An 18,524-nucleotide genomic window follows, 5' to 3' on the forward strand; every position below is an offset into this window, starting at 1 on the left:
TGTGGCGGGCACCTATAGTCCCAACTACTCGGGAGGCTGAGGCAAGAGAATCGCCTAAGCCAAGGAGCTGGAGGTTGCTGTGAGCTGTGACACCATGGCACTCCACTGTCTCAAAAAAAAAAAAAATTAACCTTGGTAAAATAGTAAAGTTAGGCGGTCCCTGGTAAAGGTACCCATTTTCTTGTTTTTAACCAAATTGCCCATTCAGTATCCCTATGCCTAAACTCCTTCACTTACCCATGTCACAAAACAGGATCTTATAAAGTTATTAAGGTTAAATTTGTTACTATTTCACGGTGTTTTCACTGAGTAGATAACTTAGGTTAAAAAAAATGATTCTGTGTTTGTCTAATATCAGAGTAGTAAAACAGGCTTGGAGGTAAGACTTTTTCTCTCTTGTAGCCCTTAAACCATATTCTATGCCTAACTATCCACTCAGACAGCTGTTAAAGAGAGGCTCTGCCTTGTGAGCCCCCTGTCAAGGTTCCAAATGGGGTGGGAAGTTTACTGGGGGATGGGGCACTTAGAGAACGAGCAGAACCAGTGACTTACACATATGATTAATCCTGAGTATGCAAAAGTTTAGGGCTTACCAGGTACCAAAAGAACCACCACCACATATAGAGAGTGCCAAAACATGTAGACACATTTTAAGAAAGGAAAAAGCTGTATTACAGTTGTAATACTCAAGTTACATTTGACTTTTGCAATTACAAGAGATGCAAGATACAATATACAAGGTAATAAATGCTATCAGCATATATTGGGTATTACAACTTTAATACAGTTTTTTCCTCTCTTAAAATGTATATACACTTTCTGGCACCCTCTGTGTATATATGTGTATATATATAATATATGCATATACATATATAACACATATACATGCATGTGTTTGTATATTTTGTTTATGTATTTTTTATTTTATGTATATAATGTGTGTGGGTGTGTGTATAGGGTGGCCATAAAGTTCATCTGCAATTTAAAATAGCTTAATATAGTAAATTGCACATAAACTTTATAGATACCCTGTGTGTGTGTGTGTGTATGTTTTTATGTGTGTGTAAAATGTTGACATCAGTAAATCAATGCATTGCAATGGTCTTTCAGAGCTAAGCTTCCTCATCTGCACAATGGTTTTGATCAGGCACATGTTTGGAGAGTCCCATCCTTCTCTCATCCCCACAAACCCCCTCCCAGCCCTCTGCACCCCAGCTATCTCCTAGTGTGAATGGTTGACTCGGCATAAGCAATACTCCATACATCACTATGTAATAGTTTGAATTGTGCCTCCAGAAAGGTAAGTCCAAGTTTTAATCTTGGTACCTTCAAATATAACCTTACTTAGAAATAGTCTTTGTAGATATAATCAAGTTAAAATAAGGCCACAATAGATTAGGGTGAACCCTAAATCCAATGACTGATGTACATTAAAAAGAGAGAGATTTGGAGATATACAGACATACAGAGAGGGAAGTGGGAGGCAGAAATTGGAGTGATACAACCACAAGCCAAGGAATGGCAAGGATTGCCAGCAAGCACAGGAGCTAGAAAGTGGCAAGTGAGTGTTCTTTAGAGCCTGTGGGGGGGAGGATGGCCCTGCTGACACCTTGATTTGGGATTGGGCTCCAGAATTGTGAGAGAATAAATTTCTGTTGTTTTAAACAATCGACTGAGAGACTAATATACGCACATACTCAGACTGTCACTTGGACCATACCTTTTGAAAGGAAAACAAACACACACCCTGGTTATGCTGACAGATGTGTATGGAAATGCGTGGATAAGAGCACGCATGACCACATATTTCCTTTGTGACTTCTTCCACGTGCTAATTTAAAAATTCTTCTAGGAAGTAGGGAAACTAAATTTTATTCTGACGGATGGAGCCTCTACCACAGCATCCATGCCAGAATTAGCAAGAACTGAAACAAAGAGAAGGCTCGTGGCCCTCCCTCCAATGTTGTGTTCTTAGCCTTTACAGAATAAACTATGAGTGGAAATAATGTTGTTTTAATTGCCTCTAAAACTATTAACAAACACATTGACCATCATGCCACTCATTTGTTCCATGGTAAGGGGGAGAAACAGCTTTTACAATTTAGCGCTGGGAAAGTATTTTCATCTCTTTTTTAAAAATGGCATGTTTCATTCTATCAGATAATCAGAGTTTTTCACCCTGTCTGCTACAATAGCTTCTTAACTGGTCTCCCTGTTTCCATTCTTAACCTCCTACAGTCCATTCTTCCACAGTGGACAGAATGATCCTTTTATATGTAAATCAGATCGCATCAATGCCCTGAACAAAACTGATCTAGGGATTCTTATCACACTCAGAATAAAATGAAAAGCTCTCCAGGGCCTACCAGGTCTATGCTCTGCCCAGTCTATTACAGTTGCTTCATGACCCCCTGCTGTCTCTTCTCTCTAGTGCCACTCTTGCCACGATGGTCTCCCTAGTGCTAGTCCTACCCCTCCAAGGGCCTCTATGCTCATGGTTTCTGCTGCCTGGAATTCTCTCACCTCTATCTTCCCATGGCCTGTGCTATTGCTTCATTCAGCTCTCCACCCACATCACTTCCTCAGAGAGCCCTCACCACACCACCCCATCTAACATAACAACCCTGTGATTCACTATTCCCTTACTCTGCTTCTATTTTTTCACATGGTATTTATTCACCTCCTGCAATTATATTATATATTTGTTTATTCTTTCATTGTCTGTGTTCCCCTATTAGGATGCAAGTCCTATAAGAGTAGAAATTTTTATCAGATTTGCTCTCTGCTCTATCTCCAGTGCCTAGAATAGAGTCCCTCGTAGAATAGGTACTCAATAAATAATTTTCTGGATCACAAAATAAACGAATGAATTTTACAAATTGCTTTGTTATATTTTTTGGTCTGGTTAATAAGAAGCTTGGTATTCTATTTAATGGTGAGTCATAGTAACCTTAGGCTTCACTGTGAGCATGTATGTGTCTTCCTTTTTAAATATTCTGATACTCTATTCCTATTTGAATACTATCATACAGCCCCTTTATTATAATATACTTTTAAATATTTTAGAATGTGACAGAAAGGGAGGCAACCCATACTAAGTGGGAAAAGGTGTGTTTTTTAACAATTTACTGCTATAAATGTTGTTATACATGACAGATCTAAGTGAAATAAAAGACAACTCTCAAGCTGGAAGCCTAAATCTATGGCTTCAGATTAAATTCCGGGGACCTAGAAAGAGCCAGATGGGAGTAAGCCGTGTGAAGGGAGGAAGATCCAGTGAAGGAAAGCACATTTTACCTTTTCATTCCTGCAGTTGTTCAGCCCCATATTATTCATGGAGGACAGTTTCCCATCAACACCATGTGGCTGTTGCTGCTGTTGCTCCCGCTGGATCTGTTCTCGCATCTTCCGAGCCTCCTGAATGGCTTTCATCACCGTATCCTGATCCCCAAACAGGGCAGGGGAGTTGAGACTGGACAGGATATCTGTATACACAGGAGGCATTATTAGAGGCTTGCATTATCAGACTATTAAAAAGCACTGCTGCTATCTACTTCCCTGCAGAAAACTGCATTTTCTGAACTACTAAGGGGCACATCTGCTATTTTAAAAACTGTATAATACCATTGTTAGCTTTTTTCAGCCACTAGAGGAAACCCCAGCACTCCAGTCTATCTGGGTTCTGTCTACTCACCCCCTCACAAATGTTGACTCCTAGATTTCTATTGTGTATACTGTTGGGGGAAGATATCTGTTCTTCCTCTATCTACAATTGGCATACAATCTTGCCTCTTTGGTGGGGAAAGTGTGGGAAGGAAAGGGCTGGAGGGTGGGAAGGAAGCAGAGAGGTTTGTCCAGACTACCTGTCATATTTGCTGTGCTAATGCAGGAAAACTGTTTCTGGCTAGCAGAAAAAAATCTGTAAGGCTATGTATGCACTTCAGTGACATCTGCATCTGTGTGTTCATGTGTCCACGGCAGGAGAGAGGGGGCGGAAGGAATATACCGTACTCTCCACTCCCGAGTGCTGGCTGGTTAATGAGGCATTCTTCTCATCATGCTGCCTCAGTTATTTACCAAGAGAATGACAACCCATTTCCCACCCCCAACTCGAACACCCACTGCTCTCCGCTCCCTGTCTTCACGACAGCGGGACTACATTGTCGGAATGCTTTTCATACAAGTACAAAGCTCCAAATACAGTGAGAATAAATATTTACTTCCAGTGCATTTTGTCCAATACAGAGAGGAAAAAAATTCAAAATTAAACTAATTTCATTTCACTGTAGGTAAAATTGCATATTTGAATAAGTTTTTTCCAATTTTAGACAAAAGGAAGGTAATTGTTTGATGATTGATAGGTTTTAGCTGCTGTGGTAAATTTTAATGTGATGCACTTGTTTGAGGTCTGGTATGAGCATTTCGCAGTGTGTGTGTGTGTGTGTGTGTGTGTGTGTGTTCATCTCACACAGACAGGACAGAGGAAACCAGATAACAATCAAGCTTACAATACATGTCTTGTGTGTGCAATGTATGACCATATGCATTTGGGTTTGGAAAAAATTCCAAAGGCTCTATCTGTGAAATTTTGTTGGTTAAGTCAGTCAATTTTTAGGACATGGAAAACCTACAGCTTTTGTTCTAGAGATTTTCTGATGAAAAAAGAACATTTATACACAATATTGTCTGTACACGAGCGCTGTTCAAGAGAGGTGCTAGTCTTCAGTCCATTTCTAATTCATGATCTAGGAATCTGCCGTGTAAAAGTAAAAGTTTCCTGAGAGCAGGCTTGTGACAGAGTCACCCTTGTCCCTCATGGTGCTCAGTACAGCAGACAGATGCTTTCTAAACAAAATTCACAAGTGGATTATAGGCGGGTCATTTCAAGACCAACTCTACAACTTATCTGTATGTTGTTCTTTTTTCCTCACTTTACAACTTCCAGAAGTCCAGCCAAGTGATATTCCTCATATTTACATGCTAGACATGACCCACTTTTATCTCCTACATGGATACCACTGACTTGGGATGCAACTTCTGGATCCCAGAAAAAGGCATCCTGATTCAAAATGAGAATAGTCTGGAAGAGATCCTAACATTCTAATTTTCAATGAGGAAGATTTACATCTCACTATCAGAAGATTACTTAGACTTGGCTCAATTCAGCAAAAATTCCAACTATGAGTTTACAAAAAGAATAGTGGATTATGCTTGAGAGAACCTAGATTCTAGACCCGGTTCTGTTAATTAACAGACACAGCCATGTGACAAAGTCATTCTACCTCTAGGAACCACAGTTTGTCTGTACAGTGAGGGCAATACTGATAGACTACTCAATGCAAAAGATTACTGTGAAAAGTCAAATGGGATAAGATAGGGAAGAATGTTTTTTAAACTGTAAATGGCTATACTTTTATACATTTTTTTAAATCTATGGAGTGAGCATTTCAGACTCTAGGACTCAATAGTGCAACGAGTGTAATTTGATGAAGAAATGCTAGATTTTGTTCCTAGCCCCTTTGAATCTCTGTGTCCTCATCTGGAAATACACAGACTTAAAGAGGATGGTAACACTAATGTGAGTACTTGTTTGGTACCATCTTGCTAAAAAGTGCTTTCACATTTATTGTTTCACTCGACATACATATAAATGCAATGGTATTCATTCATTCCAGCCTTTTAAATTTGAATGCTTTCTAAGTGTGAGACGCTGTGCTAGAAACTTTATACACATTTTATTCTTTTAATCCTCGTAACAACCTATGAGCTAGGTAACACTGTCCTTTCAGAAATCAGGAAATTGAATTTTGAAAAATATTAGATAACTTTCCCTGGGTAACGTAACTATTAAGTGAAGGCTCTCAATCCAAGCCTGTCTCATTCCAAAACCCTTATGTTTTCTTCCATACTCTTCACATGGGCATTTGAATTTTCCTAGGGATATTTGGAAATATATGGGGGGGGGGATGCAGAAAGCCAGAGGACCATTGTGATATATCTTCCTAGATATAAATTTTATTTCATACATGTTATTTAAGTATGTCATTCATATTTGTTTAAATGCAAAATATGAGATAAGATGTAAAAATCACACACATTTTTAAAAGAAGATATGAAATTTCAAAGAAATTTTAGCCTTCTGAAAGGCAGCTTAGAGACCAGGTGCTTAGGTCCTTGGAAAATTACTTCAGTGGTGAAACACTGACCACATCATACAGAAATTCCTAAATCTATGATTGCTAGGTCTAACTAATTATCATCTAAAGAACCCATCTCAGCAGGATTCCAAAAGTTCTCATCACCCAAGATATTAAGCTGGGTTATGTTTCAGTAGAAAAGGTAAGAGTATCATCTTTTACTGAGGAACACTTTGGAAATAAGGATCAGTCATCACCAAACAGGTTTGCTTTCTTTTACCTAATTCATAAATCTCTTCTTGGTGCTGACTTTTCCATTTACCTAAAGAGGATCCTCTTCCCAGGCTTCCTCCAATGGGGCTAGGGATGCTGCTTTTGTTTGGCAGATTGACGGGGCTGGTTTTGCTGGCTGGGAAGAGGCTCTGGGTAGGAGATGTTGGGGACTTTACAGGCTCTGCTGTCTTGGGTCGGGATGAGAGATTCAGAGGCTGTGCTGCTGCTTCATCCTACAAGAGTTTAACATAAATAATTATTTTTTAAAAAGACAAATGAAGCACATTATCACTTAGTAAGCCACAGTTATTTTGCACCTCAGAGACAATGCCACATTCTCTTACAATAATAACAAAAGAAGCTAATTATCTACCTCCTCGAAGATTCATCTGAAGGAAACCTCATTAATTTCCCTGTGTTATGCTTCTATTTACATTAACTATGTAGTTGGATCATTCTTTTTGCCAAATTAAAATCTGAATTAGCTCACATTACAGCTTAATTTCCTAATGTGTTTTCAGGGATCTAAATTAACCTAGGGCATTTACAAAGAATTATTTAAAATTTCAGTAGCTCTGTAGTGCTTTTGTGTTATTCTCTTTCTGAAAAGTTCCTATAACTATAAATAGTCTCTGCAGCTAATTTTTTAATATATATTTTAAATCAAACAATTGCAAGTCTTTTAAAAATGGAAACATGGGAAGCCTTCTTCTGATCTCCTAGGCCCCTGCCCCGGGAGCCACATGCCACAGCCTGGCTTCTATGTGGCTTTCTGGGTGTGGGCCCTGTGCATGGTTGATATTCTTGTCTCTACCCATGTTTAAAATTAATTTTTACAAAGATCAAGCATACATTATAATTATATTTTACATACCATGCTATATGCAATTTATTTTTTATGTTTAGAGTGAGATCTTTTTATATTCTTTACTGCATATATTTAAAGAATGTCTATTTTAAGACACATGTCCTCTACTCTGAGCACAGTATTCAAATACCTGGCTTGTAACTCTAGTTTATCCAGAAGCTTGAAAGCTAAGCTCCTCGCCTTCATTTTGTCTCATTTATCCTCCCATAAAATAACCATAACAACACTTCCATCATTCTAGAAATTTAGTTGTAATATGAGCATATTCATTTAAATGTTTAGTTTTAAAAACTGCATTATTGTGTTCTAAAATAAAATTGTCAGCAAATGCTGACTCCCATTTTGTTTCTGAGACGGCACAGAGAGTTTGCTTTTAATGTCATTGTTTAAAACACATAACAGAGTTCAGTAACAGAACATTCTTCCCCTCAGGAAACATGTGACCTTCAATTTCTTTATCTGTAAAAAGAAGGCCTGATCCTAGATGACTGCTAAGGTCTTTTTCCAGTGCTAATATAATTGATTAAAGGGGGACAAAAAGAAATGCCAGAAAATACTACTTGGAAAGAAGGATTAGAAAGAAGACAACAAAAATAACAGACACAGAGAAGCAATTAAGCACCAAGCACTGTATTAAACATTTCACATATCTTAGCTCATTTGCCCATCAATAACTCTATGAGGCTGGGCAGCACTATTCTAAATTTACAAATGAGGAAATGATGAATTACAGAATGACAAAAATCACTTGTCCACGGCCATATGCATAGAGACAAAATAGGAATTCGAATTTATTGGACTCCAAATCTAAGGCTCCTTGTCTTCTAAACTACAGAGAAAGTAAGTCATTTGTTTGATAACATAGTGATGCCCTAGTTTTAATTTTTTTCCCTTATCTTGGTAGGAAATAGGCAATCTGTCCCATCTATGTTGCGATGTACTTTTATATATATTTAGATATAGGATAGGTTCTCAAGAAACAGTTATATCCATTATGATTGTCAAACTTACCTAATGTACTTAATTGCAATTCACTTCCCTTTGCTCTTAATTCAAAGGATATTTAGACTAGTTAGTTCCTTACTCATATCTAAATAACAGGGAATCATGTTACATGTTTAGTTAGTTTTCTCCATATTTTCTTAATTAGAGTTCACTGAGTTTCTCTATTATCTAAGTTTTGAATTTTCATCGAATGTGGAAACTTTTCAGATACTACTTCCTCAATTATAATTTTCTGTTTCTTCCTCCTCTTTCTAGGGATCCACTTGCATATATGAGGACATCTGATGTTGCCCCACAATACTGACCAGACTTTTTCCTGTGTGTTTCATTTGGACAGTTTTATTGTTAAGTCTTCAAGTTCACTAATTTTTTCCTCACGTGGAAGCTACTGCTAAACCCAGCCAGTGTATTTTTCATCTCAAGTACTTTATTTCTCATCTCTAGACATTTGATTTAGGTTCTCCACATCTTGCCTTATCATGTTCATATTTTCCTCTCCCTTCTTGGGCATATGAAGCTTCTGACTTCCATTTCAACTTTAAACATGGTTTAGGTTCTTACTTACTTTCATAATTCAGTGAGTGCCTTTCTACCAACAATGACACTGGGGATGAGCATTGCCTAACGACTCCCCACTAAGGGAATCCCTTTCTTCAGTGGCAGCGCTACTACGGGTCCTCACAGCCTGGCCCTCCCTGACATAAACTGTGTGCTACTGAGCCTGGGGACAGGGGAAGTAACAGGCAAGAGTGTCACAGACTCCCACTATTCTTACGTATAAGAAGCATTAATGTTTTCTCAAATGATACATAACTTTGGTCAATTTCCAGGATGTGGAAATGGTTATTTTTGTCTTTTTTCTTCTGTTTTACAGTTACTTTTAAAGGAGCATATTTGTTTACCTCTTTCGGTGCTAGTTAGAATTCTGTTATCATAGCTGTTTTTACTATCTTATCTACTAATTCTATCATGTGTGCCATTGGGGGCCTTTTTCCATTGATTGCTTTTTCTTCTCATTATTCATATTTTCTTGCTTCTTTACAAGCCCGGTAATTATTGCATGGACATTATACATTGTGAATTTTACTTTGTTGTGTATTAGAGTTTATATATTTCTTTACGTATTTCTTAGCTTTGTTCTGAGATTCAAAATGATTTGGTCCTTTTTAGGCTTACTTTTGAGATTTGTTAGGTAAATTCAGAATAGCCTTTAATCTAGGGACTCGACTACTGATGTGATATCCTTCTGGGGACTCTATTTAATACCTTACGTGTCAGGAGAGCTTTCCACGCTGGCTAATAGGAATGAAAACCATTCTGGGTCCTTTGTGAACTCTGCAACTGCTTTGCCTGCTACATGCTGGTGTTTTCCCTTGACCCTCTGCTAGTTTTATCACATGCATGCATTCGTCAATACTCAGAAAAATACTCAGGGGAGCCTTCTGCAGATCACTAGCACTCTCTCTGTGGGTAACTCTCTGCTTTCTAGTACCTATATCACAAATTCTATCTGCATCAGCATTTCTAAACTCCAATGTTTGTCTCTCTACTCAGGAAGCCTGCCAAGCATCCTGCCCAGTTGCCTGGAAACTCCCTCTAGACAGTGAGCTACAAAAGTGTAGGGTCTGCTTCACTTGTTTCTCTTCTCACAGGGATCACGATCCTGTATTCCTATAGTAAATGTCTAAAAACCATTGTTTTATATTTTTTTGTCCCGAGTTTTAGTTATTTAAGCTGAGAGAGTAAATCTGATTCCTGTTCCTCCATCATTACTGACAATGGAAATCCTGTAGGTGTTGTTTAGTTAGGCTCTCTCTCAGGATTCGATTAGATATTTCAGTCACAGTCACCAAAACCATTATACCACCTTCTTTACTACCACGATTAGCAGCAGCCGCAACATCACTACCACTGTGGAATACTCATTATTTACTAGAGGGTGTGGTATCTCATTTAAAAATTATCATAATATTATCTCCCATTTTATAGAGGAGAAAACTAAAGCTAAAAGAAATTAAGTTGCTTGCTCATGATAACACAGCTAATGAAAGTGGGAGAACTGGTGTTTGAACAGAAATATTCTGACTTCTGATGTTTACAGTTATAGTTGGCAAAAATTCTAGGAGGGGAAAGGTACATAAGACCATTTGTGTTTATTTTTTTCACTTCAGCAAAATGTTCCCTATGTCATGTCTAAATTTAAAAATAAGCGGTTATGTTATATAAAGAAGGAAAATAATGATAATAAAGAGAAGCACGAGAGATTTCAGTGGCCACTGTTCTTTCAATTAGCGAGCTCTAAGATCATTTTCAGTACTTCTTTAAGGATAGATAAGATCTATATTTTTAATTTAAAATATTTGCTTTATGTTTTGGTCTGTATGTTTTTATCAACATACACAATGAACAACCTAATAAGTTAAAGGAATGTTTCCTTTGTTATTAACATAAAATATGCTTAAGTAACTTACATATAAAACTTCCTAAAAATTTGCATATGGTCAAGTGAGTAATAAAATTCAGTTGGCCCACAAATACGGAATGGTAAAAGCAGATATAAACTCTAATTTAACCAAGGAACATTTTACTCATCCAGTAAAGACGTGGTTTGGTGCAGTTCCAGTTGGCCAACTTACTTATGAAATTACTTTTTATGTTATAATATTTAATACTCAATAGCTCAAGTCATTGTACACTCATACTCTAACAACTAGTATTAAGAAAAATGCCTTGATTTGAGTTGTAGTGTTCTGACTCTTCTTCACAAACACAAATTCTAGACACACAAAATTGTCTGTTCTCATAAATAATGTTCTGTCTTATGAAATGTCAGCTACCTATATCATATCTCAGTATTTCTAAAAACAAAACATAAATGTTAATCTATTTCTTTGGAGAATCTAAAAGAATGGGTGATAGTAAATTAATTCCTCTGGGTGGTACATGGGCAACTCTTTCTTAATGATACTCACTTTGGTGTTTGGGATCCATTTTTTAAAGGCCTTTATTAAAAATCTCAAAATGTTATGCAAATTTTAGAAAACAAAACAATTTTAGTGATTGTATGGCATCCAATGCTGAGTTTTGTTGGTCTTAGCTGTTTTCTATGTGATGACTTAATAACTGCAAAATTTCTACAAATGGAATACTTCTGTCACATCACAGTGAAAGTGTCATACTTAGCATATCCCACCAAGTAGGTAAGTCAATTATACAAAACAATCTTTCTCTGAACTGTTTGAATTTGGTAATTCAATATAGAAAGTAAATGCAACCACAAAAACCAACCAGTACCACCTATAGGCACCAGCTGCAGCACAAAATTGGAGCAGCTCACAATTCCCCCTGTCGCCAAGAAGTTCCTGGCTGCCCAGCGTTATGATACTGAACATTAGTGAGGAAAGGCTCTATTAATGTCCCAGCTATAACTTAGAGAAGCCCATTTATTCCACCACAACTATATGGCATCAAAAGCAGTAGTAGGCAATGAGAAATCACAGCCCACATTTATAATTAGTTTTGCAGGAGAGACCTTCACCAACAAAGCTATCAAGTCTAGCATTAGATTCTTTTTTTGGCCCCCTTTTAAATCTAAGGTTTCAAGATCTTCTTTTCTGATGCTATAAATTAGTTCCCTATCTGTTTAAGGATCATGAAGAGAAGTGTCACAGTCTATGATAAAATAAAATCATGGCCATTCATGCCAACAAACTTTAAAAACTAAAAGCCAGAAAAACTCTTAAGAAGTCAGTTTGCAGGCTCACAATATGGCACTATTGTTATCAAAAGGGAAACACCTGTTTCTCAAAGCTCAATCATGAAATTTGCCATAAAGAAGGATATTTTGGGGTTCCTTTATATTGCTGTGTTTCCTGTTGTTTATTCTCAATACAGTCTGGTTCACTACCTTTCTTGTGAAGCTATTTTCCAAACTGGTTCCACAATTCTGCAAAGCAAGTACCTTAACTTGAGTTACAGGGCTGGTCCCTCTCTTTTCATTTTTTATCCCAGTAGGTGAGACCGTCCCTGCTGTGTTTGGTGGCTGTGGAGTTGATGGCATCTTTGCTCCAGGTGACACCTGCATGCTGGCCAGCTGAGCGGCATAGAGCTGCTGCAAAACAGGGAAGACAAACATTGATCTCTTTAAATGCAGCTGGAATGGAGTTCCAAAAACAACCTTACTGTATTGTTAGATAACTATTTCTCTGACAGCCTTGAAATTTCTCTTTCACTGTTTTTTGAAAAGGAAAATTTAAAGAAAGTAAATAATTTAACAGAAAGAAAGAGGACTTGTATGCGAGCCTCAGTTCTGTACCTGGTCTTTCTGACCCAAGACACGAGCTCTCTGGAACTCAGATTCTTCCACTGTACAAAAAGGAATTTGACTAAGTAGTGTCTAAGATACTTTCTAGTGCCTAAAATCTTTACAAAAAGTTCTTTGAATGTCTGGAATGTCCACTCATGTAACTTTAATTTTCATGAACTAAAAAGCTAACTTGAGTTTTCCTAGGGATTCTAGAAAGAATTTCATCCCTCTTCTTCAGCACTAACCAAGCTTTTCTTTATAGTTTGATCCTCTTGGTTAAGTGCTACCCCCAAGATCCCTGTGGTCTAGTGGGAGTGACTCTTTTATCAAGGTCTTATTTCTAGGTAGCATATAACATGATCCTCAAGTATTTCAAATTGTATGTAGAAATAGCACTTTGTACCCCATGATAGTATTAATGCACATGATTTAATAAAAAAAAAAATCGGTAACAATTTTTTTTAATCACCAAGCTCTCTTTTTATCCCCGCACAGAAACTGCCCACTTGAGTTTCAACCCAAACCAGGTAACAAGTGCTTCCTACATGCACCTGAACGAATAACTTACTTTCTCTCCTTAGGTCCTGTCTTTGCCTAGGACTCCAGGTGCATCCTCATTATATTCCTATTGCTGTTTCATGACCTCTTCCGAAGTATTTAAGTATTTCCAATAGTTCTCTTTGGAAAACTAATGATCTTGCTCATTCTGTCTGCTCAGCTCAAAAGGGTTCCCCTTCGCTGAGACATGATAAGCAGACAACCCAACATTATCAATCTCAAAATCGTCAACTTCCAAAGACATTAATTTATCTGAATGATAGACAGGAGGGCTAAACTCTCTTTATATAATTTTAATCTTTAACAAAGTAATTATTATATATGGTCTTACAAGTCTCATTGTATTAATACTAATACCTTAAGGCTTAAAAAGAAAGAACAGGCTGGGAGCAGTGACTCACGCCTGTCATCCTAAGCACTCTGGAAGACCAAGATGGGAGGGCTGCTTGAGCTTAAGAGTTTGAGAACAGCTTGAGCAAGAGCAAGACCTTGTCTCTACTAAAAATAGAAGAATTATCTTGGCATTGTGACATTGTGGCCTGTAGCCTGTAGTCTCAGTTACTCAGGAGGCTGAGGCAGGATGAGCCCAGAAGTTTGAGAATGCAATGAGCTATGATGACGAAACTACACTATACCCAAGGTTAAAAAGCTTCAGAGGGAGACTGTCACAAAACAACAACAGCAAAAAACAAAACAACAAGAACAACATAACCAGCATGGTCATCATGTACAGTGCACAGCCTTCTCAGCCATGCATGATGCCCTTGGCCTACTCCCCCCAGAGCTCCTTTTCACACTTCTTGCTCTGTGTGGACCATCTCCTTCAATTCATTTAACTCTTCGTTGGATATTTATCTCTTTACTTGTAAGTGCTTATCCTTTTATATCCTTATTTATAGATTTCATATAATGGAATATGAAAGTTTAGCTTTCCTACCTCGCCAAGCCCCATGAGTGTACCCATCCCTCATCTTTTAGTGTTAGTATCACAAACTTTAAAATCGGTGTTTACTGTTTTATATTATTCTATGATGATGCTATTTACAGTTGAGATATGTATTTAACTATACTTAATTTTCTCTTTTTCAACTTTTTATTTTGTTAGGTTTAATATTTGCCTCATATGTTCTTTAATGTAACTATCGCCAATTCCCAGACTTTCCAAGAGACGAGTAAAACTCTATATAGTTGAATGTATCAGGTAATCTGCGTATCACATCCTTCTTGGAATTCTCTATCTCCCCATTCCAATCTGAACGAGTTTACTCATTAGGCCTACTGTAGACGTATGGCAGTTGGGATTTCTTTTGCTTCTCCTATATTGGATTCTGTTTTCTTAATGTCATCTTTTCCCCTCTTTATTCGCCATTTCTTTTTGGTAAAGGAAACTCACGGAGTTTCCTAACAAAAATCCATGTGAGCTTATTATTTAGGAACTAACATTTCTGGAAAATACTATTATTTTCCTCTCACTTGGTTGTAGTTTATGGAATTATAAGTATAAAATTATAAGCTGAAAACAATTCTGCCTCGGAATTCCAAAGGTTCATTTTCTCCACAGAATAAACCTCTAGAGCAGGCATCCTCAAACTATGGCCCACGGGCCACATGCGGCCCACCTAGGACATTTATCCGGCCCACTGGGTGTTTTTGCCACTGCTGCCTGTCCTGCTTAGCAGCGGACTCGTCCCAGGGCCCGCAGTCTAGCCCTCCAATGGTCTGAGGGACAGTGAACTGGCCCCCTGTTTAAAAAGTTTGAGGACCCCTGCTCTAGAGCCTTGTACCAGGTTGTGTTGTCTCCTTATTCTGATTTGGAAGCCTGCTTCTGATTCCTGATCCTTTGTATATAACCTATTTTCTCCTCTGAAAGCATTAGGATTTTCCCTTATACTAAATGTACTGAAATCTCACCATGATGAGATTTGACATTCATATTCATTGTTACTGGTACTCAGTTAGCCCTTTCAATCTGTAAACGCACATCCTTCAATTATAGGAAAATTTTTTGATGTTTTTCATTGATAATTTTTTATTGTTCTCTTTCTTGAACTCAAATAAACACTAGACTTCCTTATTAATCCTCTGTTTTTCTTCCATTTCCTACTCTCTGACCTTTTATTATACTCTGTGACAGATTTTTTTCAACTTTATCTTTTGTTGTTTTTTTTTTTCTGTTTGTTTGTTTTTGAATCAGAATCTCACTCTGTCACCCTGGGATAGAGTGCTGTGGTATCATAGCTCACAGAAACCTCAAACTCTTGAGCTGCAGCAACCTATTTGCTTCAGCCTCCAGAGTAGCTAGGACTACAGGTGGCTATCATTATGTCTGGCTAGTTTTGTTTGTTTGTTTGTTTGTTTGTTTTTCTATTTTTAGTAGAGACAGGGTCTTGCTCTTTCTCAAGCTGGTCTCAAACTCCTAAGATCAAGCAATCAGCCTTCCTTGGCCTCCCAGGATGCCAGAATGAAAGGCCTGTGCCACCTTGCCTGGCCTTCAACTTTACCTTTCAATGCTTCTGTGAATTTTTTTCTCATTTTCTGCTATTACTGTTTTAAGGGTATTCTTGTTCTTTGCTTCCTTTTCTGTTTGATCATACTAATTACAGGTTGGAGGATTGTTTCAAATGTTGTCTATACTCTATCTTATTGACTCTCATTTTTTCCCAAACTCTTTGAGTTTTTTAATATTAGAACCTTTCCTTCCTTCCTTCCTTCCTTCTTTTCTTTCTCTTTTTTTTTTTTTTGTTTTTGAGACAAGGTCTCATTTTGTGGCCCTCAGTAGAGTGCGTGGCATCATAGCTTACAGCAACCTCAAATTCTTGGGCTCAAGTAATTCTCTTAGTCTTCCAAGTAGTTGAGACTACAGGCGCTTGTCACAACACTCGGCTATTTTTTTAGAGACAGAGTCTCACACTTGCTCAGACTAATCTCAAAACCTGTGAGCTCAGGCAATCCATCCACCTTGGTTTCCACAGGCATGAGCCAATATTAGAAGCTTTTCTAAATTGTCTATTGTTCATTGACTGTTTATTCATATATAAGAGCAATATACTCAAAAGCTGACAGGAAGGTTTAAGTCTGGGGACAGACTTACTGAGTGATGGTGGGCTTTAGCATAAAATAATGTAGAAAGTCAGCTTTTTCATTGGGGAATTCCAAATGTCAGTGTCTATATGTACTTTCTCTTACAGGTCATTTTCTTAGAGAAAGGTCTTAAAATTCCTGCTATGGGTAAGAAATAGACTTGCATGCCATTGTTAGGTAAGCTAAGTAAGAGAAAGCAGCTGAGAGATCTCACTGTCTGGTCTATCATGCAGACTTCCTGCTTTCAAAATGGCACCATGAGTCATTCTCACTGTGACATCCCCAAGATAAATACTTCTCAGGTTCAACTTCTCAAGAGAATAAACAAATCTCCAGAGTCTTTCGCCAGGTTATATTCTTGTTGGAGGGAGAACAGGAGGCAGGGATGGTAGTTACCAGATTGCATGAGGATAGGGAGGGCACACCTTATATTTATTTTCCACCAATCATCCTAACTATATAGGTCTACCTCTTACAACCCTGCCTTCAATGATATACAACGCCTTCAATTCCTAACCTTTTCAAAGGTTCAGCTTCCAATTGGGCTTGATTCTTTTGGGTTTTACCCTCTTAAAACTTAGGTATCAGCTTTTTCTTTTCTGCTAATACAGTCCTAGCTCATCTATTCATTTCTCATATTCCAATTTTTTTTCATCTCTTTCTATTTTTACTTGAAGGCTTACACCTAAAATCCTTAACTGTTTATTTTATTAGGATTTTGATAAAACTCTAAGAAATAAAATATTAATCAGCTATGGTTAACCACAAATCAGATACCCCATTCTTAACACCATTTAATGCTTGGAAACTTAATTCAAATATTTTCTTTTCTTCTTATAATCAAGATTAAACGATTACCTTGGTGGCCACATTTCTATCATAATAAATGGGAAGCTTCCTAGTTCATCAGCCACAGAGAAAATAGCTCAAACTTTGCCATATTAGTAGGGGAGAAAAAACAGGTGGTTTATATGTAATTTACAGCATTACTATCATTCATATGGACAAATAAAAAAAATTACAGTAATCAAAAACAGACCTTTCAGCACATGTAATTAAATGAAAGCTTAATAAAGAATAATTTGCAAGAGCCAGATGTGCTTATGTCATGATTGTTGCTTTCTTTGGAACAATTTTTCTAATATAACAAGCCTCTAAAGAAATTAAAGTTTCATAATTCTGCATGCAATGACTCAGTGGCAAAAAAAAATTTACAAGAAAGAGTCAGTCAAATTGCTAGAACTTAGGCAAAAAAAAAAAAAAGAACCCAGACTATCTTTTTTGTTTGCTTTTTCTCTATTGTATCCTTTTTCTTCAAAAGAGGTATATATCAAGTTTCTGAAAAATTTCTCCTTGGATTACAACAGTGAAGAAATGTTCTATACTGAATGGAGTGAAGATGATTAAGAGTTGAAAAGTGTTGGCTACATAGTACGGCAGATGGAATCCTGATCAATACATCCTACTATTGAAAATTAAGACATGAAATCCGAGAGATGCAAGAGTGCTTGCATACATGGACACAATTTATGCCCATATTTTTACCTCTATTCAACAGATCAAAAGAAAGTCAATTTCACTCAATTTTGAATCCTTCAGGGAACTTCAATTAATGAGAAATGCAGAAAAAAACAAATGTTTGGAAACAAATATATTTTTTAAAAAGATGACAAAATCCAGTGATTCTTCAGATCGACTGAACAATACAGTTGCTTTTTAGAATTAGGGTAGTATTAATTGCTTCCTCTAAGGCTTTGACAATCATTTATTTTACACCCCTTTCTAGTAGGTTGTGCCTAAAAAGAGGCAAGACCGCACCAACTCTTGAGATTCTTCAGAGCTGCTTTTTATGAGTTGTGGATATTGATACATTAGAGTCAGGAAGAAGTATAACCACATCACATAAAACTTATAGAACTGGGCAAACTGCACAGTGAGTAAGGTATCAGGTAATATTTAATAGAATGAGCCTTGAAATAAAAATTGAAACTGGAATCTGATGAAAAAATAGAAGGTGGGCAGCACCCGTAGCTCAGTGGGTAGGGTGCCAACCACATACACCCAGGTTGGCAGGTTCAAACCCAGCTCAGACCAGCTAAGCAACAATGACAACTGCAACAACAACAACAACAAAAATAGCCAGGTGTTGTGGCAGGTACCTGTAAACCCAGCTACTTGGGAGGCTGAGACAAGAGAACTGCTTAAGCCCAAGAGTTGGAAGTTGCTGTGAGCTGTGATGCACAGCACTCTACCAAGGGCAACATAGTGAGACTCTGTCTCAAAAATAAAAATAAAA

The 18,524-nt window shown here is 37.4% G+C and overlaps 1 protein-coding gene across 3 annotated transcripts in view; it reads right to left on the reverse strand.

Annotated features, from left to right (window-relative positions):
* The window catches only part of SOX6 (SRY-box 6), a 499,579-nt gene that overhangs the window by 74,522 nt on the left and 406,533 nt on the right, over nucleotides 1-18,524 (reverse strand). For 2 of the 3 annotated variants that reach the window (XM_003781135.2, XM_003781137.2), the window contains exons 10-12: nucleotides 12,245-12,394; nucleotides 6,460-6,643; nucleotides 3,298-3,485 (exon numbers count right to left, since the gene is read on the reverse strand). In XM_003781135.2, coding sequence (XP_003781183.1) covers nucleotides 3,298-3,485; nucleotides 6,460-6,643; nucleotides 12,245-12,394 — 522 coding nt within the window. Of the gene's footprint in view, nucleotides 1-3,297; nucleotides 3,486-6,417; nucleotides 6,644-12,244; nucleotides 12,395-18,524 lie in introns of all 3 variants that reach the window. The other variant, XM_003781136.3, reaches the window with a different exon arrangement.

The sequence above is a fragment of the Otolemur garnettii genome, unplaced genomic scaffold (assembly GCF_000181295.1).
Source record: "Otolemur garnettii isolate 467f Iridium unplaced genomic scaffold, OtoGar3 scaffold00001, whole genome shotgun sequence".
Classification (NCBI taxonomy): domain Eukaryota; kingdom Metazoa; phylum Chordata; class Mammalia; order Primates; family Galagidae; genus Otolemur; species Otolemur garnettii.